Genomic DNA, 27818 nt, shown 5'->3' with positions numbered 1-27818 from the left:
TCATAAACCATATGTTCATTTCCATTTAAATGAGTAATTGTAGATTTTTGTCCTTAACAGTGCCTTTTGGGAAATCACTGAATTGAGTTTTACAATTTTCCAGTTTTGTTAGTTTGACATGATGGCTTGACAACATATTTCAAGCATGTTAAGGTGATGAGGATCCCCGGCGCTGGGGACCAAACCCAGGGCCTTGCGCTCTAGGCAAGCTCTACCACTGAGCTAAATCCCCAAACCCGAGATTTTTTTTTTTTTTTTTTTTAGGTTCTTTTTTTTTTTCCCCGGAGCTGGGGGACCGAACCCAGGGCCTTGCGCTTCCTAGGCAAGCGCTCTACCACTGAGCTAAATCCTCAACCCTATAAGTTAACAGATGGTTGCAAGCCATCATGTGGTTGCTGGGATTTGAACTCGGGACCTTTGGAAGAGCAGTCAGTGTTCTTAACCACAGAGCCATCTCTCCAGCACAAATAAAGAACTCCCCCGGAGCTGGGACCCGAACCCAGGGCCTTGCGCTTTCTAGGCAAGCGCTCTACCACTGAGCTAAATCCCCAACCCCGAGAATTTTTTAAAGAGTGCTTCATGTATTTCCTTCTTTTTCACTTAAATTTTATCTAGCAAATAATATTTTCTATAAATACCTTAACTTTTAGTTAACATCGAATTGTAGGATTTGTTTCCTTGAGGTAAATATGCTAGCTAATAAATTGTAAAATCTATATACGTGCAAATACTGCTCACTGTTGTCTTTGAGTATATAAAGCCAAGGCAGTCCTACTAACATGCCTATCCCTATCTTAGGTCCTTCCCCCTCCAGCTGGCTATGTTCCTATTCGAACTCCAGCTCGAAAGCTGACAGCAACTCCCACACCTTTGGGCGGTATGACTGGTTTTCACATGCAAACTGAAGACAGAACTATGAAAAGTGTCAACGACCAGCCATCTGGGAATCTTCCATTTCTAAAACCTGATGACATTCAGTACTTTGACAAACTATTGGTAAGTGGTGATAGAAAAACTGAAGTATTGCTTGTTGTTTGGGAGTTACAAATCATGAATTTGATCTATTTTAAATTTTATTGTAGGTTGATGTAGATGAGTCAACACTTAGTCCAGAAGAGCAAAAAGAAAGAAAAATAATGAAGTTGCTTTTAAAAATTAAGAATGGTACACCTCCAATGAGAAAGGTAAGATCTATTATTTTTTTTATCAGGACAAGGGTAGCCCCTGGCTATCTTGGAACTCATTTTGTGTAGAGCAGGCTGGCCTCGAACTTACAGAGATTTGCCTGCCTCTGCCTCTGCCTCTGCCTCCTGAGTGCTGGGATTAAAGGTGTGCACCACCACCTCCCAGCTTTTTATTTTTTTAGACAGGGTCTCTACACAGTCCTGGTTGTTCTGTGATTTACTAGGTAGGTAGACAAGGTTGGCCTAGAACCTGCAGAGGTCCACCTGCCTCTGCTTCCCAAGTGCTCAGATTAAAGATAATGCATCACCTTTATTTAATAAAATTGGGGGTGTGTACCACATCTGATTCCTAGTCCTAGTGTTTTGATTTGTTATATTCATTATTTTTGTTGGTTAAACTGTCCCAGGCTGCCCTGAAACTCGTAGCCCAGGCTGAATTTAGACTGATAGCCATTCTTTTTGCCTAGTTACCCAGGTAGTAGAATTAGCAGAATAAGACATGACACTGCTCTGCTTCCCTTTTGACTTTGTATATGCTATCTGATAAGTTGCTTAGCGTGATCTTAGCTTGTTCAGGCAGGACTGAGCTTTGGAGCCTCTTATCCTGGAGTACTGGTTGGGATTACACACTCATGCTCCAGGCTCAGTGAATTTAACTTCTAATCAAAGGAGTTTTTTGTTCTGATAAGGATATGAGATGGCTAATTCTTTTTGTCCTTGACAGCTTTAAAGTGTTTAGAACTTAGAGGTAATTAGTGGAAATTATGACTTGTAACAACCCAATGTGGCTTGAACATAGAAGAAGGTTGTTCAGGAAGAACTAAGGCATATGGTTTAAGCTTGTATAGCTCCATAGCTCCACTAAATTATCCTTTTCTTTATTTAAAAAAAAAATCTTGGACTGGAGAGGTGGCTCAGTGGTTAAGAGCACTGACTACTCTTCCAGAGGTCCTGAGTTCAATTCCCAGCAACCACATGGTGGCTCACAACCATCTGTAAAGAGATCCGATGCCCTCTTCTGGTGTGTCTGAAGACAGCTACAGTGTACTTATATATAATAAATGAATAAATCTTTAAAAAAAAAAAATCTTGTTTATGGGCATGTGCACATGGAGCACAGGTAGAAGGTCAGGATAACTTGTAGGAATCAGTTCTTTCTTCCTATTGTGTGGGTTCTGAGGATTGAACTCAAATGATCATTAGGCTTGGTGGCCTGCCATTACCCTTTACACCCTGAGGAAGGAATCTTGCTAGTGCTCTAAGTTACCCCTTTTTCTTTTATGCTCATCTATTTTTTACACACATGCATGTGTGAGTGCATGGTGCATGGATATGTGAAGGGGACAGGTAGGGTCATGCTCCAGGATGTTTCAGAGGACAGCTTTTGGAAGTTGTTTCTCTCCTTTCATTGTCTGGATCTCAGGGTTGAAGTGGAGTCGTTAGTCTTGGCGATAAGCACCTTTATCCTCAGACCTCACCTGCCACTAAATTAACTGCCCCCTTTAAATGAGCTGATAGTGTTGAACTTAGACCATTAGAGTTTGAATATTAAAAGTTTACAGAAATGAATTCAGACGACTGTATGTAAATTGTCTACAAAAGTGCACATTATATTATTATTCCTGGTGAAATTTGCCACTTTGGAATGTTTGTTTGCTCATAAAAAATAACTTTCTTTTCCATTGATTTTCCTCAGGCTGCCTTACGTCAGATTACTGATAAAGCTCGAGAATTTGGAGCTGGACCACTGTTTAACCAGATTCTTCCTCTATTGATGTCCCCTACACTTGAGGATCAAGAGCGACATTTACTTGTGAAAGTTATTGACAGAATATTGTATAAACTTGATGACTTGGTGCGGCCATATGTGCACAAGGTTAGTTTGTTCTCTAGTGTTGAATGGTTTCACTTTTATATTTCTGGTTCTATTTTGCGCTGTGTGGAATATGGAAGTTGTTATTCTCGTGTGTGTGTGTGTGTGTGTGTGTGTAGCCTTGGTTGCCCTTTTGAACTCAGTTCCACCTGCTTCTGCCTCCTGAGTGTAGATTAAAGGAATGTGTCACTACTGCCAGAGAATTAAAACTCTTTAATCTATTTCTCCATTAGCAAATGTCTTTGATAAATTGATGTGGAAATGTAATTCTTTCTTTTTCCTTCATTCAGATTCTTGTGGTTATCGAGCCACTGTTGATTGATGAAGATTACTATGCTAGAGTGGAAGGCCGAGAAATTATTTCTAATTTGGCAAAGGTATTCACATTAAATTCCTAGAAAAGGAAGTTTGTCTTTCCATGGGTTGAGGATTAATGGTACTAACTAAAGCTGCTGTTGTAACTTTTCCTTTTAGGCTGCTGGTCTGGCTACTATGATTTCTACCATGAGACCTGATATAGATAACATGGATGAATATGTCCGAAACACAACAGCTAGAGCTTTTGCTGTTGTAGCCTCTGCTCTGGGCATTCCTTCTTTATTGCCTTTCTTGAAAGCTGTGTGTAAAAGCAAGAAGTCTTGGCAAGCGAGGCACACTGGTATTAAGATTGTACAACAGATAGCCATTCTCATGGGCTGTGCTATCTTGCCACATCTCAGAAGTTTAGTTGAAATCATTGAACATGGTAAGTGGTGATGTGTCGTTTATAGATCAGCTGTCCTGATGGGGGCAGATGTATATGTAAAATAAATGAAAGGCTTTCCTCACACAAACATTATATTTAGAAATGGGGTTTGTAATATTTTCTGTTAACAAATTGCCTTTGTCTAAATTATATGTACTGTAAAATAAGTTATTGCAGTTTGGATACATGGTTCCATACATTGCTAACATTTGGATTGCATTGTGAAAATTAGGTCTGGGTACCTACTCATAACTGTCTGATTGTATAGGTCTCGTGGATGAGCAGCAGAAAGTTCGGACCATCAGTGCTCTGGCCATTGCTGCTTTGGCTGAGGCAGCAACTCCTTATGGTATTGAGTCTTTTGATTCTGTGCTCAAGCCCCTATGGAAGGGTATTCGCCAACATAGAGGAAAGGTAATCTGCTCATTAGATCTGTTTCTGTTGCTAGTCATTAACCCAAAATTAATGTACTGATATGTGTACATGTATATATTTTACTTTTAAATAGGGTCTGGCTGCTTTCTTGAAGGCTATTGGGTATCTTATTCCTCTTATGGATGCAGAATATGCCAACTACTATACTAGAGAAGTGATGCTAATCCTTATTCGAGAATTCCAGTCTCCTGATGAAGAAATGAAGAAAATTGTTTTGAAGGTAAGGAATTAGTAGTTCAGTTTGTGGGCATGTGTTTGTTAGCACACTGTGCATGTGTTAGGAAGTTCAAAGAGATCTTTATAACAAAACAAAACAAATCTATGTTTCACACTATAAAAGTTATTGCAGTTTGGATACATGGTTTGATACATTGCTAACATTTGGATTGCATTGTGAAAATGGTCTGGGTACCTACTCATAACTGAGTCTGATTGTGTAGGTCTCGTGGGTGAGCAGCAATTGTGTTTGTCAGTGCTGCATTTGATTTCTTTTTTAATCTTCTAGGTGGTGAAACAGTGTTGTGGAACTGATGGTGTAGAGGCAAACTACATTAAGACAGAGATTCTTCCACCTTTCTTTAAACACTTCTGGCAGCACAGAATGGCTTTGGATAGAAGAAATTACCGACAGGTGACCTTTAGTATTATAATTTGATTCTCATAAGTCTTTTTGACAAATTCTTTACCTGCTTAAAATGCATATTACATACTGTAATTTGCTTTTGACTATTTTTTTTTTAAAGATTTACTTATTATATATGAGTACACTGTAACTGTCTTCAGACACACCAGGAGAGGGAATCAGATCTTATTACGTGAGCCACCATGTGGTTGCTGGGATTTGAACTCTGAACTTCTGGAAGAGCAGTCAGTGCTCTTAACCACTGAGCCATCTCTCCAGCCCTGCTTTTGACTATCTTAAAATTTATACTTGCATATACTTTATTGTGACCAGAGATGGAATTTTTAATTTTAAGCCCATTTTTTCTGTTTGATTTGTCTGTTGTCTGAGATAGGGTCTCACTAAGATTTCTCTACTAAAAATCCCACTGTAGAACTCAAACTGACAGTTACATCTGCTGCTGCCTTCCATGTCCTGGGATTAAAGGTGTGCCTGGCCTCTTAAAATTTTTGTTTGTTGTCCTTTTTTTTTTTTTTTTTTTTTTTATTATTTTTTATATATAAGTACACTGTAGCTGTCTTCAGACACACCAGAGGAGGCATCAAATCCTATTACAGATGGTTGTGAGCCACCATGTGGTTGCTGGGAACTGAACTCAGGACCTCTGGAAGAGCAGACAACAGTGCTCTTAACCACTGAGCCATCTTTCCAGCAGTATCTCCCTCCATTCCCCCCCCTTTATTTTTTTTTTTTTTCTTTTCTTTTCTTTTTTTTTGGAGCTGGGGACCGAACCCAGGGCCTTGTGGTTTGCTAGGCAAGCGCTCTACCACTGAGCTAAATCCCCAACTCCCCAACCCCCCTTTTTAAAGCATACATTTAATGTAAAATTTCGATTAATTAGTACATTTGAAACTTTTATGTTTTTATTTTTTATGTGTGTTGGTGTTTTGCTTGAATGTGTATCTGTGCACCATTTTGTGTGTGTCATGCCTGCAGAGACTAGGTCATCAGATCTGGTTTTGGAGTTATAGTTAGAAGCCACCAACCATGTGGCTTGGGTCCTCTGGGAAGAACCCAACCTCCACCCCCAGTTCTCTAACTGCTGAGCCTTTTGTTGAGCCCAACTTGTGTATATGTTTATATTGTGTTTAAACTACACTCATTTACTTGGTCTGTATATATGCCCTGGGGCATGCATGTGTGAAGAGGGTTAGAGAGCAGAGAGCAGGAGTTAACCTCGGATCATGGGGTTATCAGATTTGTTAGCAAGTGCCTTTTACCTCAAAGGTTTGACCCCTCTCTACAGCCCTGTTTGTTTGTTCGTTCGTTTGTTCGTTCGTTCCTTCCTTTCTTTCTCTGGTTCTTTCTTTCTTTCTTTCCTTTTTTTTTTTTGACAAAATTTTACTTTGTAGCATAAGCTGGTTTCAAAATCTTGGTCTCTCTACCTCACCCTCCCATCTCAGCAGTACTAAACTGTAAGTCGATGGTTTTATCTGGTAAATTGAAGCTTTAGCTAGCTGAAACAAGCATAGTTTGAATTGTTTTTGTTTTGGAGATAGAATCTTAAGTTTTGAGCTGGCCTGGACCTTGATATCTAATTTCCATCCAGACTGGCATTGAATGTGAAAGATCCGCTTCAGTCTTTTGAGAGTCGGGGTCATCATAGGCATGAACCAGCATATCTAGGTGCTCTCATACTGAAAGGTTAGTAAGCTTTATTTCCTTGGAAAAATAATGATTTGAAGGGTTTTGTTTTGTTTTGTCTTTTAGTTAGTCGATACAACTGTGGAGTTGGCAAACAAAGTGGGCGCGGCAGAGATCATATCTAGGATTGTTGACGATCTGAAGGATGAAGCTGAGCAGTACCGGAAAATGGTGATGGAAACCATTGAGAAAATTATGGGCAATCTAGGTGCAGCGGATATTGACCATAAACTTGAGGAACAGCTTATTGATGGCATTCTCTATGCTTTCCAAGAACAGACTACGGAGGTAAGGGCAGCCAACCACATGTGTGGGTGAAAATGAGAGATTTGGGGATCAGTTGTCTCCTTGCACCATGTGTTTCCTGGGGAATGGGCATCAGGCTTGGAAGCAGGCACTTTCCCAGCTGACATCACCCTAACAAACTTAATTATTGTGGCTTTTTGATTGACTTTCATATATGTAGAAAACCTACTTTTTACAGCAGATAGCCCTTAAAAGACATTTTAATGACCAATTTTCCTCAGTTTAACAAATGTTCTTTTTACCTTTGATTTTTTTTTTTGGTTTGATTTAAAAACAATTGGGATGTTTGGGTGGTTGGAAAAGGTTGGATGTTATTTAACAATGAACTTTTGGTTAAAACTAAATTCTATATTTTTAGTGATTTTTGTTTTTGTTATTCTAAATATAACTTAACTGTTCTCTTTTAGGATTCAGTAATGCTGAATGGCTTTGGCACAGTAGTCAATGCTCTTGGCAAACGAGTCAAACCATACTTGCCTCAGATCTGTGGTACAGTTTTATGGCGTTTGAATAATAAATCAGCTAAAGTTAGGCAACAAGCAGCTGACTTGATTTCTCGAACTGCTGTTGTCATGAAGACTTGTCAAGAGGTAATCTTTTCTACTAGATGCATCTATTTTGAACAAGTGGCTTAATGGAAAAGTAACATCTTTAATGTTTCTTTTATTTAGGAAAAACTGATGGGGCACTTGGGTGTGGTGCTGTATGAGTATCTGGGTGAAGAGTACCCTGAAGTATTGGGCAGCATTCTTGGAGCACTGAAGGCTATTGTAAATGTAATAGGTATGGAATTTGCTAGCCATGTGAGGGTTTGGCCTTTTAATTTTCTTTGTGTTTTGAAAACAAAATATAAAGTTGTATTTAGGAGTTTGTTTTTTAATCTTCTTTTCTTGAGCACTTTAGGATTGTCAGAATGTCACAAAAATCTCACTCATTACTATCTATTTATAGTTTACTTAGAAATGTTAAAGGAGGGCTGGAGAGATGGCTCAGTGGTTAAGAGCACTGACTGCTCTTCCAGAGGTCAGGAGTTCAATTCCCAACAACCACATGGTGGCTCACAACCATCTGTAATGAGATCTGGTGCCCTCTTCTGGCCTGCAGTCACATATGCAGGCAGAATGCTGTACATAAAATAAATAAATCTTTAAAAAAAAAATGTTAAAGGAGAAATTTAGTACAGAAATTTAAAGTACAGAAATAGTTATAGCCCAAAATGTTTTGTTAATGGGAGAGAAGGCCCTAATAGAACTAGTACATCAGCTAAAAAATAATCTAGGATTTTCTATAAGGGAAGGTGCAGTCCTGAGGGTGCAGTTTTAGAAATTTTCTTTACTCTTCTATGTTTAGGTCTTTTGACTGGTTGTTGAGTTTTTTTTTTTTTTTTTTGTTTACTATGAGTTCAAAGAACTCATAGTTTTTAACCATACTTGGTTAAAAAGAGTTATCTGTCTTGTCTTTTGTCTGTAATTAAAAACACAAAGGACTGTTGTGTTGTGCAGTATTATTAGAAAAGGGGCACAACTGGTTCCTGAGCGTCACTGCTCCATGCTGGGCCCCTGGTGCTCTCAAACCCAGGAGGTCACTCCCTGGTGTTAGTTCTGGCACCGTAAGGCTATATAACTAACCTTAATTTATCTCAGCGGCGGCTGGCTTCAGTGCGGCACCACGCCATGTTAACCTAGCTATCTTCTGGCCCCAGCGGTCTCTCCACTCCCATTGCTAGTCACCCTGGCCAGCTCGGAACTCTGGTCCCAGATACCTGGCAACATCAAGACTCAACAAACTGTAACCCAAAAACCAGATTTATATGTTAAATACTCAATGTACAATACATCCACACAATTAACTTACAACCAGTTGATGAGGATGTGAACTGGCCACCTACATAAGATAAATTTGCCTATAGAAATCTACCCCACGGGCTGAAGAGATGGCTCAGCGGTTAAGAGCACTGACTGCTCTTCCAGAGGTCCTGAGTTCAATTCCCAGCAACACATGGTGGCTCACAACCATCTGTAATGGGATCTGATGCCCTCTTCTGGTGTGTCTGAGGACAGCTACAGAGTACTCATACATAATAAATAAATAAAATTAAAAAAAAAAAAAGTTAAAAAAAAATAAAAAACTCTTTAAAAAAAAAAAGAACCCAGCTACCTTGGCAATTGAGGACCACCAGGATCTGGGTCATCCTTCCCAGTCTCCATTTTGATTCTCCCTCTACCTCCTTAAAAAACTTTGTCCCCCCAGGGACTAAGCCACTACCTAAAGACTATACATGGACTGACCCTGGACTCTGACCTCATAGGTAGCAATGAATATCCTAGTAAGATCACCAGTGTAAGGGGAAGCCCTGGGTCCTGCTAAGACTGAACCCCCAGTGAATGTGATTGTTGGGGGGAAGGGGAGGGGAACACCCATAAAGAAGAGGAGGGGGGGGCTAGGGGGATGTTGGCCCGGAAACCGGGAAAGGGAATAACACTCGAAATGTAAATAAGAAATACTCAAGTTAATAAAGAAAATTATTTGATTGCTTTATTAAATATATATATACTTATCGCTTAAAAACAAAAAAAACTGTCCCCATCTTATTCTTTTACTGTCCAATCATGGCCTTGATCTGACTCGTGCCAGCCCTCACCTGGCATCAATCTACACTGGACAGTCTCCGGTATGGAGAGACAACTTTTGTTTTCAGGGAATTATGATGAAGCAAACAAAAGGATTTCTGTGTTTAATTGTGTTTAAACATAGTGTTGAAACTATGTTTAGGACTGAAAGGGGTGGAAAAGGCTAAGAGTTCATTATAACTGACTGCTGATAATCACCATTTCCCCCATTTTGGGGAAAGGAATAAGGACTGTTATGCAGTATAGAGCTTTGAACTGTTGTATTTATATAGAACCCCCAATATAGCCCAGATTTATACAGACAATGACTTGCCAAACAGTCTTACTCACTCGTGGTTCTCTGATTTGCCAGAATTATAGACTATATTGTTTGTCTAGCAAAGCAGTGGAAAATCAGAGCAAATAATTTTAGTTAGATCAAGAGTGCCTACTAGCTGCCTCTTTTTCTCTCTTCATAGATCTAATAAATAACCCCTAGGTGTGCCCTGCATTTCAGGGAGACTGGAGGTCTGTTTAATTTTGCAGTAACAGGGTATAGGGACCCTTACTGATTTGATCTGATCTAACTTTGGCTTATATTGCTGTATTTGGCCACAACATAGGCTGTTCCCATATTTAAAAGTCAGTTTACAAATAACATTTCATAAAATCTATTACTGAGTAACTCATTTTTAAAATCACTTTACTGATTTCTTTGATTTCTAAATGTAACTAGAAGCTGTTAATATTTTAAAAAATTCTAAGTCCAATTAGAATCTGGAGCTTTTTTATCCACCGGTAGCTTATAAGTTCATATTTTTGCATTGTACTGTAAAAGGAAAAATGAAAGACTGCAATTCAGGTTTTAATAGTTCCTTGATTTCTGTCAAATAGGTATGCATAAGATGACACCACCAATTAAAGATCTGTTGCCTAGACTCACCCCCATCTTGAAGAACAGACATGAGAAAGTACAAGAGAATTGTATTGATCTTGTTGGGCGTATTGCTGACAGGTAAGAAGATTACATAGCAACACCAAGTACATATTTAGCTATCAAGTATAGACAGTATTTAGATTTAGCAAGATTTCACTTTAAGCGGTAATAGGAAATAGCAGTGTGGATGTCTTCCTCCCTTACCCTGACTCCCCAAACAGGGTTTCTCTGTGTATCTCTGGCTGTCCTGGATCTCACTCTATAGACCAGTCTGTTTGTAAACAGAGCTACCAGCCTCTGCCTCCCTCCCGAATGTTGGGATTAAAGGCGCAGTATAGTTTTAAAACAAAGTCAGGCTTGCTTTCTTTTCTCTTTTGAGACAAGGTCTGATCGTATCCTTGGCTGGCCTGGAACGCACTATATAGACCAGGTTTGAACTTCGATGTGCTTTCTAAGTGCTGCTGAGATTAAAGCTGTATGGCACCACTTAACAAGTCAACCTATTTAAAAGGGAGATAGTAGTTTTCACTTAATATTTAAGATGAGTTAGTGATGATTTCAGAGTTGAATATGCATATTTACTTTGTAAACTTTGATTAGGGTAGGAGGTGCAGATCGGTAGTAGAACGATTTGGCATTCATGGGCCCTGGGCTTCATCCCCAACACTGCAAAAACAAACATCAAAATACCTTGATAACAACCATGTTAATTCATTAATTGCATTTTTTATTTCTTTTAATTTAGGGGAGCTGAGTATGTATCTGCAAGAGAGTGGATGAGGATTTGCTTTGAACTTTTAGAGCTTTTAAAAGCTCACAAAAAAGCTATTCGAAGAGCTACAGTCAATACATTTGGTTATATCGCAAAGGCTATTGGGTGAGTTGTGTTTTTAGTAGGTTTATAGTAAACCTATTGTGTTCGAAAGTACTTCCATGTAGACATCTTTTTTTTTCTTCTTTTTTTTCCATCTTTACTAACTTGAGTATTTCTTATTTACATTTCTTTTTTTTTTTAAATGTGTTTTAAGCTTTTTTTTTTTTTGCTTTTTTTTTTTTTTTTAATTAACTTGAGTATTTCTTATTTACATTTCGAGTGTTATTCCCTTTCCTGGTTTCCGGGCCAACATCCCCCTAACCCGTCCCCCTCCCCTTCTTTATAACCCTCCCCATCCTCCCCCCATTACCGCCCTCCCCCCCAACAATCACGTTCTTGGTGTTCAGTCTTAGCAGGACCCAGGGCTTCCCCCCACACTGGTGCTCTTACTAGGATATTCATTGCTACCTATGAGGTCAGAGTCCAGGGTCAGTCCATGTATAGTCTTTAGGTAGTGGCTTAGTCCCTGGAAGCTCTGGTTGCTTGCATTGTTGTTCATATGGGGTCTCCGAGCCCTTCAAGCTTTCCAGTTCTTTTTGCTGATTCCTTCAATGGGGTCCTATTCTCAGTTCAGTGGTTTGCTGCTGGCATTCGCCTATGTATTTTCTGTATTCTGGCTGTGTCTCTCAGGAGCGATCTACATCCGGCTCCTGTCTGCCTGCACTTCTTTGCTTCATCCATCTTGTCTAATTGGGTGGCTGTATACATGTAGACATCTTTTGAGGCAGAGTATAGTTAGTCATCTGAAGAAAAAGCATTTTATTTAAACACTGACCTGCCTTTTCCTATTTAAAAATATTTTCTAACACTTTTGATTGAACTCAGAAGGCTTTAAAATTTACCCTAGAGAAGAATAGATATTTTCAGAGGCACATTCAAGTTTTTGTTGGTCTTCTTTAGGATATTGCTTTTTTTTTTCTTTTTTTTTTTTTGAGATGGGGTTTATCCATGTAATCTTGGCTGTCCGTGGAACTTGGTATGTAGACAGACGAGGCTGGCCTCTTAGCTCTTAGCCTGTTTCTGCCTCCCTAGTGCTAAGATCAAAAACATATCAAGAGCATGTACTATCAAACCTGGCTGGAATATTGCTTAAAATAGTAAGGAGTATTCTGCAGTCTTTTAGTTTCCACAGACTCGTTGTCAGATTGGAATTTGGAATTAGATGGTTGAGCATTGCCGTGTGGGTGCTGAAAATCATCCCAGGCTCTCTGGAAGAGCACTGATCCATGCATCCAGCCCCCCTTTTTAAATTTTTTTTTCTTTAATGGTTTTTATCTTCATTTGTGTATGTGAGGGTTGTCAGAAGCCCTGGAATTGGAATTGCACCAAGTGCCATCTACCATGTGGGTGCTGGGAATTGAACCTAGTTCAACATATAATATTTCTATATAATTCATATCTTATATTCACTTTCTGTGTTTTTAAAACCTCATTGTTCCAAGACCAATTCACAGATTCATTTGCTTTATGAATTCATTTATGGTTATTTGCTTCATCAGAACTTACCTGAGAGAAGCAGTTATAATTGTAGAAAAAGAGACTACCCATGTGTATTTTTCCAGTGTTCTGATTAGCTTCGGCTGTAAACTGGACACAGCCCAGAGTCACCTTAGACAAGGAATTGCACAGATCACATGGCCTGTCACCATGGTTGTGAAAAGTTGATTCATGTGGATAGTATAGATAAGAAAGCAAGTTGAGCATGAGCCTACAAGTGAGCCAGTAAGCGCCATGCCTGCGTGATTTGTGTTTCAGTTTCTGGTTGGCTCTCTGCCCTGACTTCCCTCAGCAGTATATATACTGTGACCTGAACATAGAAGCTAAGATAGGGGCTGGAGAGATTGCTCTGCTCTTAACAGGTTCTGAGTTCAATTCCCACAACCACATGGTGGCTCACAACCATCTATAATGGGATCTGATTCCGTCTGGCACACAGGTGTATAAGCAGATAGAGCACTTACTTATTTAAACTAAAATAACGAATAAATCTTTTTTTAAAGAAGCTGAAATAAACCCTTTCTTTCTCACATTTCTTCTGGTCAGAATGTTTTATCACAGAAGCAGAAAGGAAACTAGAACAACTGGGAAATAATTTCCTAAAACATACAAAAGTCTGTTAAGTTAGGTAACATTTCTTCAGGATAGATACACATCCCTTTTCATTTCTTGGGAATAGAACTGTTTGTGTCTATGGTGGTCTGATTGTAAAACAAGTTGCAGATAAGATACAGTAGCCCTAATGTCTCTAAGTGTTAGCATAGGGGTATGTAAAAGCTGGTAGGAGGCAGCCAGAACCAGGTAGGGTGATTGTGCTTAAGGAAACCATGGGCGTGGGGTAATGGGTAGATTGAGGAACAGATTGTATGTGTTTGAGCTAGGAGTCCAGAGTTTTGGATATTCTATCTATAAGGCTGCCTGGCTCTGGAGACCATTTAGATATTTAAATTTCTTTATTTCAAAAAAAATTAAAGAGTAAAAAACTGTTTACCTGAATTAATATTAAGATAAATCTGACAATTTGTATGAAGCTTTTTCCCCATTTTCCTGGGGTTTTTTTTTCTTATTTACATTCCAGTTGTTATTCCCTAGTTCCCGTATTTCCTCATCCCATTCCTCCTCCCCCTTGCCTCTGAGAGGGTGCTCTAACCCTGCCCCCGCAAATAGACATTGTCCTTCCCTGGGGCCTCAAGTTTCCCACTGTGGCCAGATCAGGCAGTCCTCTGCTATATACTGCCAGGCGGGGCCTCGGACCAACTTGCTCAGTCTCTGGGAGCTCCCAGGGGGTCTAGGTTGGCTGAGACTACTGGTCTTCGTATGGAGTTGCCCTCCACTGAAGCTTTATTTTTTAAACCTTTTTTCTTTAGCCTTTTTTATTTTTGGAAGTTATAATTACACCATTTTAGAACCACAAACCCAGTCATGAGAAAGTAGTGTGTTTTATCAGAAAGTTACTAATGTTTCTCCATTCCCTTGCAGTTTTTGTGTTTTCTGAGAACAAATTTAATAAGTACGCTAACATGCTGATGTATTTCTTCTTTCTTTTTAGCCCTCACGATGTATTGGCTACACTTCTAAACAACCTCAAAGTTCAGGAAAGGCAGAACAGGGTTTGTACTACTGTAGCAATAGCCATTGTTGCTGAAACATGCTCACCCTTCACAGTGCTCCCTGCCCTAATGAATGAGTACAGAGTTCCTGAGCTTAATGTTCAAAATGGAGTGTTAAAATCACTCTCCTTCCTGTTTGAGTATATCGGTGAAATGGGAAAAGACTACATCTACGCTGTAACACCTTTACTTGAGGATGCATTAATGGATAGGTAAGTGGCTAAAACTAAATGCTCAAAAATAATTAATGAACAATTATGCTTCATTTTAGAATTTACTAAGATAATTTTTTTTTTTTGAGCTGGGGACTGAACCCAGGGCCTTGCGCTTGCTAGGCAAGTGCTCTACCACTGAGCCAAATCCCCAACCCCCTAAGATAATTTTTAAATGATCTATTTGTTGTATTATTAAAGAAGAAATATTACTGTGAATTATTTCATATAATAAGTCTAATTTCTTAACTTAATATTTGTTATAGTGGAGTACCCAGATTTTTCTCTTCAGGTCCCCTACCTCTGTTAATCTTTTTCTATATGTGTTAAGCTAAGTAGATTTTGGAACACAATAACTGATTTACTGTTTTTTAAAAAAATTAGGGGGAAAAAGGTGTACATGAATTAGCATGTCAAAACAACTTATAGTTTTGTTTTTGAGACAGGGTCTCTCTCAGGGTGGCTTTGAACTTACTGTGCAGCTGAACAGGACCTTAAACTCCATTTCTCAACATTATAACTGTTGAGAGGTGTGGATTGAGGTTAAAATTTTTGTTCTGAATGGAAGGAATTTTGTGAAAAGAAAACATGACTTGTTTCTTCATATACTGACTACAAATAAAACTGATAGTAGAATTGGAAATTTGGCAGAACTTTCTGTTTTGGGGGCTGTATTCATAAGTAAAAAGACTCTTGGATATTATACTGCAAAATATATTTGAATTTCATACACCCAGTTAATACATCAAATTTACTTTTGGAAAATTTAGACTCTTCTCAGATCTACTTTTTGTAATTCTCATGTAAGTTTAATCACCAGAATAATTTTTTATGCTTTTTACATTCTTTATTATTATCTCAGCTGTTTTAGAAAGTTTTTATTTATTTATTATGTATTTATTATAAATTTATATATTTATTATATTTATTTTAAAATACTGTGCTTTGGAAACTGATTGTAATTCTCAAGAAATTAAGAAATGTTCTGTGCTGGGGGTTGGGGATTTAGCTCAGTGGTAGAGCGCTTGCCTAGGAAGCGCAAGGCCCTGGGTTCGATCCCCAGCTCCAAAAAAAAAGAACCAGAAAAAAAAAAAAAAGAAAAAAGAAATGTTCTGTGCAAGTTGAGGTAGTAAGTCACTTGAAAATCACTAAGAGAATACTTCTTCAGTTGGGAAACTTACTGAAACTTTATCATATTGAATAAGTTAGGTAACAAATTATAGTGTTACAGTTCAGACTTTTTTCCTAATGCCTTTGAAAGGTTGTTACTATTTTGGCAGAGTGCATGAGCACTGTTATATTTATGTTTGCAGTCGGGATAGTGTGTGAATAGTAGAGGGATATGTCCTGACACAAATTCAGATGCTGATAGAGATAAACGTTCTTATTTGTGCAGATTTAAAAACCTGATAGATTTTTCTCTTAAATTGAATTTTTGAATGAAATCATACCAATTTGAGCAAATTTAATTTTGACTTGTGACTATCAAATATTTAAGATTACAGAATTTAAAATGAAATAGACCCTTGAAATGAAAATGTTGAGTAATTTATTTTCTAACGTTCAAGTGAATATTTCTAATAAAAATGCGACTAAAGAGATCTTTTCCCTTCCATTACAGGGACCTTGTACACAGACAGACCGCTAGTGCAGTGGTACAACACATGTCACTTGGTGTTTATGGATTTGGCTGTGAAGATTCTCTGAATCACTTACTGAACTATGTGTGGCCTAATGTGTTTGAGACATCTCCCCATGTAATCCAGGCAGTTATGGGAGCTCTGGAGGGCCTGAGGGTTGCTATTGGACCATGCAGAATGTTGCAGTATTGCTTACAGGTAAGTTAAATGTGGTTTTTTGGGTTGTTTTTATGCAGGGATTGCTCAAAAAATAACTTATATTGAAGTCAGTCATTCCCTAATTACCATGTGGAAGACAGTTCTATATTGAGATAGGAATTAGATTTTGTTTACCCACCACAAGTTTGTACAGTTTCTTTCCTTCCCTCTTAAAAGTAAGTAGGTTTTTTGTTTGTTTGTTTTGTGTTATTTTTATTTTTTTGAGATAGGGCCTCACTCTGTATCCTTGGCCGGCCTGAACTTACTGTGTAGACTAGGCCAGCATTGAACTTGATAGATCCACTTGCTTCTGTTTCTGACCACTAGGATTAAAGGTGTGTGCCATCATGCCAGCCAAAATCAAATATTTCTAATCATATCCTTATAACTTATAGTCATATTAAAGTGTGTGTGTGTGCATTTTCTCCCCATTGAAAATAGAAGTAACTCTACCTTTTATTTATTCTAGGGCTTGTTTCACCCAGCTCGGAAAGTCAGAGATGTATATTGGAAAATTTACAACTCCATCTACATTGGCTCCCAGGATGCTCTCATAGCACATTACCCAAGGATCTACAATGATGATAAGAACACCTATATTCGTTACGAACTTGACTATATCTTGTAACTTTACTTTGTGTCCAATACAGCTGTTTCACACTTTAAACTTGCTTTGATCTGATGATATAAACTTGTAAAACATTGCAGATCAGTGTAGAGCTGGTCATAGCGGAGGGGGTAGAAATCCAGTAGCATGATTTTTAAATAACCTTTGTTTTTTGATGTTAAACAGTAAATGCCAGTAGTGACCAAGGACAGTGATTATACACGCTATACTGGAGGGATATCATTTTTTATTCATCTTTATGAAGATTTAGAATTCATTCCTTGTGTTTAAAGGGAATGTTTAATTGAGAAATAAACATTCATGTACAAAATGCTAATTTGTGTGTGTTTTTTGAATATGACTTGTAAAATGCAGAACTTTGGTAAAGTACTGGTTTGTGTAGAATAAGTGGCTTAATTTCATATCCTGTCACCTAGTTTATTATGGAAACATAGCTAGCAGAACGCAAACTATATAGTGATGGCCTGCTTGTCAAAAGTCCATCGTTTTGTTGATGATGAGAAGAGTAGCTTTGGGGGTGCCCCTCCCCTCAATGTAGCATAACCATTCCATCACCATAGAAAAGTAGCACTTTGAACTGTCTTGGGTATTATTTTGTACTTGCCTAGCACCTTTCACCTCTTGATTTCTCAAAATGCTTTATGAATGGACATAATGCCCCACTTTGATGGCCTGTGCCTATAAAGTGGAGAAGCTATCTGTACCTCAGAACTGTATGTCCTGTTGGGAGAGAGGCTACTTAAGAAATGCTAGTATAGTAGGACAGTCTTCAGGCTTTGTGGTATGCCACTAATCAGTTTATTTGTAAGTAGCTGTTGAACACCTGCTGAATGCTAGCCACTGTTGATGATCTGCCTTTTGCGTGTGCAGTGTCCTTAGGTACCAGGATGTTATGTAATGGCAGATGCACAAATGCCTAGATTTCCTTGGTTTGTATGTAGCAGTCAGACACTGTATTGGTTTAAGTGTGAGCATAAGCCAAAACGCTTTCAATTCATGAAGACCAAGTATTAAGGGGCTATTTTAATGTTTTGGGGCAACTTTTGAATCAGTTTTATTTAATTTTATGCCCCAAATTTCTTGTTTTAAAAAGCTTTTCTAGCTATTCTAGCCATCACTCTTTTGTCTCCCTCTGTACTCGTCTCAATTCTAAAAGGAAATAAATTCTGCCTCCAGTGTGACTGGCATGTGACTCTACCACCCTCAGAATTCCAGGAGCGCTAGGCAACCTGTGCTTCTGACAAGGGAGACTCTCTGGCTGAAGCTTAGGTGAGAAATAGCTTCTGCTTTGCTTTTACAGAAGGGATACTGAGCACTAATTGTTCCCATACACGGATCCTTGTTCCTTGTATGTGGTCTGGCTATCATTGTGTAGTAAACCATTTTCCTGTTCTTAGAAATTTTCTAGCCATACCTTATGCACTTTTAAATATTGTTGTTTTATATAGTTGATTTCAAATAACCCTTGGCAATTATAACCTTGAATATAGTTCTCAAAGTTAAATTTTGATTTTTAAACTACTTGGGAAAATTTTATTGCATTATTAATTAAAATAAGTTTGTTTAGCTCCTTGCTATTTATGGAAAATAAGCTTTGCAGTGGAAATGCAGCTCAAAAGAGACTTCTACCCCTTAAGTGACATTTTCCTGGTGGACGTAATCTGAGAATGGATAAGGGGAAAAATGCTAAAGGCTGTAATCTCAAGATTAGGACCAAATAGATGCTCAGAGATGTTTGGCTTGTGAAATGCTCTTAATAAATAAGAAAAGCATTTTGGGATAAACCTTTGTGAAAGATGCTATGTCAAGTTTTAACTCTTCTCAAAGACCTTTTCTTTAGCACTTTGATGTTTCTTAAGGTAAAACGTAGGCAGGAGGAATTAATGTTCTTAAGGGGACAGAAGGTGGGTTTTTCTCTGGGCTTTTTTTTTTTTTCCCCCTCCTCTGGGCCATTGCCCTCTGATGGAATTAATTAGTATTTCTTTGGCTGTTTGATTTTTTTATATTGTATTTTTAAAATTTGTTGTATGGTGCCCTGTGAGCATCAAGTACTACCAGATAAATAAAACTTATTATATCTAAAGTCTTAGTATACCAGTTCTTAATCTTAGTTGACTCTCTATGGTATTACGCTGTGTTTGCTCTGTTGTGGTTTACCATTTTAACTACATAGAGCTCTTTGAGTTGTTGGTCAAATGTTTTTCTTCATGAAATAAGAAATAGAAACTGGGGGTGGGGGGCACGAACACAGATCTGTAATCCCAGCACTTAGGCAGAGGCAGGAGGATTACAAGTTTTCTTGTTTGGGGCATACATAAGACCTTCCCAAGTAACTAATAAAACAAAACTTAAATAAATTGGAAGAAGATAATTGCAGATTTACCAGATAAGTAGTCTGGCTTATGTTTCCAGTGGTGGTTACATTTTGAACAGTTAAATGAAGATACATTATAGCAATCCCAGAATTACTCTGGTTTCTACACTAATAGTTTAGGCCAGAAAATGCTATGGGGGAGTGCCCTATAAATGCATCCCCAATTTGACTAAGGTGCCAGGAGCACCCCATCTCTCTGCCTTTAGGTATCATCTTTTGTCCTTTGTTCTTTGAGAGACAGCTAGCTCCAGACTTGGGATTTTGACTGGAAACTTGTAGCTCAGGCTGACCTTAAATTCTGGGTGGTCCTCCCTCCAAAGTCTGGGATCACAGGCATGTGCCAATGTGTCCGCTTAGCCTAGGCCTCAGGTAGGACTCATGTCTGCTAAAGGTGGAGTGTGTAGACAGCATCTAATGCCTGGAAAACAGAGGTAATACTTAGAGGCTGCATGAGTTCTGTGGAAGGGGAGTCCGAACGTGCATTCAAAGATGGTACACTTGTGGGTCTGGCACGTGAGGAGGCCTGTTTTATTTGTACTGTTGGTCTCTTAAGGCCTCTGAGATGATGACGTAGGTAAGTTTCGGCAGACCTCACAGCAAAGAACCCTTGAGATCTTTTTTTTAAAGATTTATTTATTTTACATATATGAGTAAAGTGTAGAGATCTTTTTTAAAAAAAGATTTATTTATTATATATGAGTACACTGTAGCTGTCTTCAGACACACCAGAAGAGGGCATCAGATCTCATTACAGATGGTTGTGAGTCATCATGTAGTTGCTGGGATTTGAACTCAGGGCCTCTAGAACAGTCAGTGCTTTTAACCCACTGAGCCACCTCTCCAGCCCCCTTGAGATCTTTTAAGACTGCATTTAACCTGCTGTCAAACTGCACACAGCCTGTTTAGCCTGCCTCTAAGAGAATAATATAGTTGATCTTACAATGTCTTGGATCTTTCATGTAATCATCTTTTACAAACTAAGTACATAGCGTTTGAATCTTACTGTTATCTTTATTTACTCTTAATGCTTCTATATGTATGTTGGAAACAACCTTCTACAACAAATACATACATGTTGGGAGCAACCTGTAACCTGGTAACAAAAGGAAAGAGATGGAGAATTCAAATTTGAGCACACTTTTAGTCAAATTCCGGAGGAAGCCTGTTATTCCTTAACGCAATATCAACACGTCTTAAGTCTTAGAGGTTATTGTTAGTGCAGACGTTTGTATAGGAAGCAGGAGCGGAGGGGCTTCTGCAGTCTCCATGGCCAACAGAGTAACACTCTGTCATAGGTTCAAACTTCGGGAGTCTGACCCTGAGTAGGTTTTTTGCGGGTTGAGGGGGTGGAGACTCAGCGCAACTCAGTGAAAGACTTCCTGGAAATAGCTCATTCCCTGTGTGCATGATAAAGCACAAAGCAAAAGCACAGACGTGATAATGCCAAGGTCACTTCGCTAGTAACCATGTTTGCTCACGTGTTATGCTTCCCTCCTTTGAAAGAGCCCTGTGTATTTAGTCCCCCTGGTGAAAGAGTTCCTAGAGAAAGCTGCTGAGCTGAGCATGACTGAGAAGCCAGCTTTGCGAGGCAGCCAGGACTCAAAGGCCTGAAGGAGCAGCGGCATTTTTAGTGTTCATAGTAGAAAGCTTGGAGATTTGTTAGTCTGTTTTGGGCACTGTGACATGTTAGATACACACTTTGTGCTTTATTGTCCAATTAATAAGGCCAGGCAGAGTTTTATTTATGGTGCTGGGATGGAATCTAGGACCTCTAGCATGGGGAGGACATTTTTGAAGAAGTTAGCCGAGTGGCTTTAGGGCTGGGGGTTCATCTGAAGTGTTATTCTGGAAACTGCTCTCGGGGGCAGGCAGGGGGGAATCTGCCAATGGTAAACTGTTTGTTCTTTGTACCATTGCCCCCTCTCTGCCACAAGTTAAAAGTTGAGAAAAGATTAGTAGTATGGGCACGTCTGTAACGTCCACCTAAGTTCAGTAATAGTGTAATTCAGCAAAGCTGTCTTCCAGTACTGAAGGGAGATTCAGGCTATGTAAATGGAGGTTGACAGAAGTGAAGCAGATCATTCGATTTGGTTTTTGTTCTTAACATGTTTAAAAGTTGTTTTGAGAACTTGGTACATGTGTGTAATGCTTTGATAACTCACCCCAGTCCTTTCCCCTCCAGTTTCTCCTTTATCCGTCCTGCCAATTCCTCTTTCCAGGTTGATGTGCTCTTTCTTCAAAGAAAACAAAACAAACCCCACTGAATCCCCATAGTGCTGCTCATGCATGCATAGGTACAGGGCCTTCCCCTGGAGCATGCGAGGGAAGAGGATGGTGCCACCACAGTGCAGGTGACTCGCTGGTTTTGCTGTTAGTCCTGCGTTTGGAACCTGGTATGCCAACAACTGGTTGTGTGACGTTGGGCAAGTTGATCTCAGTTTTTCAATTAAAAAATTAAGTAAGTGGTAATCTTACGTGGAGAGGTACTGAGACAGTGTTATACATATCTCAGCATCCAGTTATAATAGTTTTTATTCTATTATTTATTGTTTCTATTGTGATGAAGGAGACTTCATGGCTTGAGTAGAGACTACTTTGAAAACAACTCAAGTAAGCTCCTTCTGGGACCCAGGTCCTCTGCAAGAGCAGCCAGTGCTCTTAGCCTCTGAGTAAGTAGTTTATGCCAACCTCCGATACATGAGCTCCTCTTTTAAAAAGAAAGCCAAGGGGTTGGGGATTTAGCTCAACGGTAGAGCACTTGCCTAGCGAGCACAAGGCCCTGGGTTTGGTCCCCAGCTCTGGAAAAAAAAAAAAAAGAAAAAGAAAAAAAAAGAAAGCCAAAAGGTCATCATAGTTAGGACCTTTCTGTTTAAAGGAAAAATTTAAGAAACTATATTTAATAAGAAGCAGCATGGCTCCCATATGATCAGTGCTTTATAATTTATGAACAAATATCCATTGCCCATTTATTTATTTATTTATTTATTTATTTATTTATTTATTCATTTTTTGCAGTGGCCTTCAGAAGTAGATATTTATTCCTGCTGTATGGAGGAGAAAGGGTTCTGGGAGGTTGAGAAGTGGCATGTAATCAGCTGGCACTGGTTTGACTCCAAGCTGATATCACCAATGGATACATTTAGTGTTCCAGTCTTTTAAGTGCTGAAGTTGAGTTTTGGTCTTGGTATTTGTCTTAATTAGGGTTTTACTGCTGTGAACAGATCCCATGACCAAGGCAACTCTTTTAAGGACAACATTTAATTGAGACTGGCCTACAGGTTCAGAGGTTCAGTCCAGTATCATGAAGGCAGGCATGGTGCAGGAGGAGCTGAAAGTTCTACATCTTCTGAAGGCAGCTAGCAGAATACTTACTTCCAGACAGCCAGGGCGAGGGTCTTATAGCTCACACTCACAGTGAGACACCTACAGCAACAGGACCACACCTTTCAATCATGCCACTCCCTGGGCCAAGCATATACAGACCATCACAGTATTGTAGAATAATTACATATTTTAAAAATACATAACCCAGGGACTGAGAACAGTGGCCACACGTGCTCTCTACCAACAGAAATATATTCTATTTTGAAACAAGGCGTCATCCAGTAGCCCCAACTGACCTCAAACTGGACATCCTTCTGCCTCAGCCCTCTAGCACTTGCACTGCAAGTGTGCGTCACCATGCCCACCTCAGTTCCTCTCTTGCTGTTTCCTGAACTGACTGCATATCCAATTGGTGGTTTTTAGAAAAGTTGGTGGGCCTCTCTTCATCTGACCGGCTCCTGCCAGTTCTTTGACAACAGGCTCCTTTGACTTCATGGTCCTGCTCTTTAAGGTATGGTCCACACTGCTCATCCCTCTACATTCAGGCTTCTCCTCACTCAGGCAGACAGTGTATGTCATCAGGGGGTGGACTGGCTGCTTATCCTGCCCCTAGCACCTGCTTACTTCAAGGGGGCACATGTGCCAAGGGACTTGATGTGAAAGCTGACCCCTGAATCAACTCAGACAGATTATTGGTGCCAAGAATTGTGTGAGAAAAGTCGAGGCATGGGAGTAGGCAGACATATTTTCAAGCAAATAACTCTTTGACGGTAACTGCTGGATTAAGACAACTGATCTGTGAAGAGCTTTGTTCAAAACGTTCTGATTTCTGTAGTGTACTTAGTTTCCAAAAGGTGGCAGCAAAGTCTAGGAAAACAAAGACTTCCCCCTTTGAGAATAATTTGAAGAGAACAGCCCTAGAAAGCTGACAAGCCTTATGGATGAATAAAGGCTGCCAGGAAGGGTATATCTTTATTAATTGAATATTAATATTTAATAATACTTGATCTATGTTTTAAAAGATGAAGAATGCTTAAAATAATATAAGCAAGCATCTCTCATTTATTGCAAAAGTATTTTGAAATTGAATGCCTTTTTGGGGGGGGGGGCGGGGCACCATTTGACCATAATTTATAAACCTTCAAACTCAAACAGCTTCTGGTAATATTCTGTGCCTAATGCCAATGTGAATGAAGCCCTCAAGAACCACAGGGCATCACACAGCTTTTAGGTGAGGGAGTTTGGATTCACACGTGAGCTGTTCAGCTCCAAGAGCTATTTTTTTTTTTTTTTTGCAACATTTCACTCTGCTTCTAGCAAGACTAAGGTCCCTTTTCTGATGTGTATTGATTAAAAAATTAAAAAAAAATACTAATTTTATTTTACATGGATGAGTTTTTTGGCAGCAGGTATGATGTATATGCACATGGGTGCAGTGCCCACAGAGGACAGTAGAGGGTGTTAGTGCCCCTGTGAATGGGGGTACAGTTAGTTGGGAACTGAGCCCGGGGTCCTCTGCAAGAGCAACAAGTACTTTTAACCGCTGAGCAACCTTCTCCAGCCCCTACATTGATTCTTTTCAATCTTGAACATGCATTTGAGTTATAAGAGTGATGGGTTTCATTACAAGAGTTTTCAAACATGGCTCATTGTACGTTCTCATCTACTCTGCATACTGTGCCTCCTGGTGAGCCTTCTGCCCTCAAATGGTCTTCCTTCTGCTAGTGCAAGCACGTGTGCAGGCACGGGCACACACACAGACAACCCCCACCCCAACATATATGTACATATTTTAAACATAGCGTTTGTTCATGTAAAGAAGACATGCAGTTTCTGTCCTTCGGTTATGACTTATTTTGTTTAATTTACTCGTCTTCAGTCTCGTCCCTTTCTTTAAAAAAGAAATAACTTAATTTTTTATGCTGAATAAAATTATACATTATACACATTAATTTTCTTTATTCCATTATCTATTGATGCACATATAGGCAAATTTTATATCTTGGCTATTGAACATAGTGCATGAAGCTGGGCAGTGGTGGCTCCTGTCTTTAATCCCAGCACTTGGGAAGCACAGACAGTGAATCTGAGTTCGAGGCCAGCCTGTTCTACAGAGAGTTCCAGAACAGTCAGGATTACATAGAGAAACCCTGTCTCAGAAAACCAAACACACACACACACACACACACACACACACACACACACACACTCAAGAAAAGTTCATGAAGCTTTTGTACAGCATCATTTAAGCAAATTGGCATCCTAAAGAATGGGAAAAGGGCTGGAGAGATGGCTCACAACCATCTGTAATGGGATCTGATGCCCTCTTCTGGTGTGTCTGAAGACAGCTACAGTGTACTCATATATGTGAAATAAATAAATCTTTTAAAAAAAAAAAAGAATGGGAAAAGATCTTTACCAATTATTTACCAATTATGCATTTGATAGGTTAGAATCTAGAATATACAAAGAACTAAAAAATTCTGAACATAAATAGCCCAATTTAAAATGGGCTATGGAAGTAAACAGAGTCCTGAACAGACAAAATACAAAAGGCTGAGAAACAAATTTCAACATCCTTAGCCACCAGGGAAATGCGTATTAAAACTATGTTGAAAATTTACCTCACATCACTTAGAATGGCCAAAACAAGTGATAGCACATGTTGGTATCATTTATTATTCTTTTTTTTTTCGGAGCTGGGGACCGAACCCAGGGCCTTGCGCTCTACCACTGAGCTAAATCCCCAACGATAGCACATGTTGGTAAGATTCATGGGAAAGAGGACACTTGCTCATTGCTGGTGGGAGTGCAGACTGAGGTGGTCATTATGGAAAGTAGGGTGGAGGTCCCTTGGAAAGCCGAGACACCATCTACCACAAGATGCAGGTGTACATTCCTGGGCACACACCCAAAGGACTCCATCCTACTGCAGAGACACCAGCTCATCCAGTTCATAACGGGGACTGGAAAAGGCTGTCTGTGTAAGGCCGTAGATGACTAATGTCATGTACGGAAGACACGCACCACTGAAGCATTTGGGTACATTTACACAACGAAATGTTATTCATTAGTTTAGAAAAATGAAAATATGAAGTTGGCAAGTCAATGGATGTAGTTATAAACAATCACTCCGAGTGATGTGACCTGGACTCAAAGAGGAAAGTATTGTATGTTCTCTCCTACACATGGATAATAGCATCTAAGCTTTAGATGTGTGTGTTTTGATCAGAATAACCACAGAGGCGAGGCAGTTGGTAAGGAATTGAGGATGGTCATCTTCCAAGGAAGGGGAAATAGAACATTGTGTTATAAAAATATAAAGGGAAAAGTAAGATGGGAAGATTAAATGGAGGGGGATGAGAGAATAGGGTAAAGAGGGACAGACCACAGTAAGGTCTTTTGAAAAGCCACTTGGAAACCTACTGCTGAAGAGGCACCCTAGACTGTATACGTGTATGAAAGGAATCTACATGGAGACGCCAAATAGTGGGGAGATGGTGATGCTAAGGTCCTGTTCTGCAGGTGTTTCTTGGTCGGCCAATAACCGGTCAATAATGGGAGATTTCGCCAGGCTTCGGAGGGAGGAAAGGTGACCAGCAATGTGAGATCTTGAGCAGAGCTTTCATAGGCCACTTCCTCAGGTGGGGGTTTGGAACCGTGACTAAGGCTGAGGACAGTTTTGGGTGCTGAACAAGGAGAAGGGAACTGAACAACTAAAGCTGAGGGCAGATTTAGGGTGCTGAGCTATGAGTATTGGGAAGGATGCGCTAGCTAATAGAGATTAGAGCATCCAGTCATTGAGCCAATTAGGCAGGTTGACAAATAAGCTATTGTGTGTGTGTGTGTCTTACATCTGTGGATTCGAGGGATCCTGGGTTGGGCTGGTAGCATGGTCTACCTGGAGCTTAAAGCGGGGTAGCAAAAACTACACGCTACAGATGGCAGGCAACATGGCACTCGAGATTCCACGGTTAATTTAGGAATTTTCGGACGATATACATACATGCAAATGATAGAAGTCTGGGAAGGAGGGAAAATTGTTTTCGGAGTGAGCTGAGCAGAGTCAAGGCTGCGCTAGGAGGAAAGCAGTAAGAGACAAACAATAAACCCGCCTGCTTCCTGCAAGCAGGTCATCAAAGGATACATTTTTAAATTTTGATTTGACTGTTTTTAATTACAACACAAGGGAATACAGATTTTTCCAGAAGCACATGGGGATTCCTTCCTGCAGTTCAGAACTGATTCACAGAGCTTAAGACGAGAAGTACAGAGCCAGTTGGTAGACGCAGCAAATATTAACCTCCACAGAAGAGAGAAGTTAGGGAGAAGGAATGAACAGATGCCTTAAAGATACGTAAAGGTCTTGCCAGGACAATTTCTTGGGATCTTGGAACAGAGTTTCCTCATGGGATTTCTTTGCCTGGTATGACAAAAACAGAGCCTGCAAATAGGCTCATACAGTAAATAGAGGGGAATTTAATTTAAGTTAATTACAGAGAAATAAAAATATTGAGGCATTGAATCTTGAAACAATAGATAGAAGGTAGGGGTATATTGCCTAGCTTATCTCAGACAGTAGAAATTTAGGCCTTGAGAATTGAAAACAGGCTCATACAGTGAGAAGACAGCGATGTTAAATAAGTAATTTAGGCCTTGATCTCATGAAGGTTGGAGCAGGAGAAAGCAGAAGTGCTGTCTCATCAGTTAATATTTGTTTAGATTCTTTATTTACTTTGAATTGTTTTATTTATCAAATTGAGTGTGAATATGAGTTTAGTGGTTATATTAAAATTCTTCTGGAAGAGAGGTCAGGCTAAATGTTTAATGGTTTCCAGCTACTGAACCAAGGACTTGTTATTTTGAAGAGAGGCTCTGTATTTGTGTTGACAGGAAAGGAGAAGAGGCACTGGACCCCATCCAGAGTGATGTGGATCAGATATGACAGGAGAGATCCCATGAAGAAATAGAAAAGTTCGAGAAAACCAAGCAGGACAGCAAGATTCACTGTGCCATCCTTCACACAGCATGAATGAAGACATCACA

General features: G+C 39.4%; 1 protein-coding gene across 2 annotated transcripts in view; it reads left to right on the top strand.

Moving 5' to 3' along the window:
* The window catches only part of Sf3b1 (splicing factor 3b subunit 1), a 43169-nt gene extending 24012 nt beyond the window's left edge, over positions 1-19157 (top strand). For both annotated transcript variants that reach the window (XM_032901108.1, XM_032901109.1), the window contains 16 exons: positions 799-996; positions 1083-1184; positions 2881-3060; positions 3348-3434; positions 3532-3802; positions 4071-4216; positions 4311-4457; positions 4743-4868; positions 6630-6851; positions 7277-7459; positions 7541-7652; positions 10373-10493; positions 11161-11292; positions 14336-14608; positions 16230-16446; positions 16916-19157. In XM_032901108.1, the coding sequence (XP_032756999.1) occupies positions 799-996; positions 1083-1184; positions 2881-3060; positions 3348-3434; positions 3532-3802; positions 4071-4216; positions 4311-4457; positions 4743-4868; positions 6630-6851; positions 7277-7459; positions 7541-7652; positions 10373-10493; positions 11161-11292; positions 14336-14608; positions 16230-16446; positions 16916-17074 (2676 nt within the window). In that variant the 3' untranslated portion in view covers positions 17075-19157. The remainder of the gene's footprint in view (positions 1-798; positions 997-1082; positions 1185-2880; positions 3061-3347; positions 3435-3531; positions 3803-4070; positions 4217-4310; positions 4458-4742; positions 4869-6629; positions 6852-7276; positions 7460-7540; positions 7653-10372; positions 10494-11160; positions 11293-14335; positions 14609-16229; positions 16447-16915) is intronic.
* The last annotated feature ends 8661 nt before the right edge of the window (positions 19158-27818 follow it).

The sequence above is a fragment of the Rattus rattus genome, chromosome 4, assembly GCF_011064425.1.
Source record: "Rattus rattus isolate New Zealand chromosome 4, Rrattus_CSIRO_v1, whole genome shotgun sequence".
NCBI classification, from domain to species: Eukaryota; Metazoa; Chordata; class Mammalia; order Rodentia; family Muridae; genus Rattus; species Rattus rattus.
The sequence above is the reverse complement of the archived record's forward strand: the minus strand, read 5'-3'. Positions and strand labels throughout refer to the sequence as shown.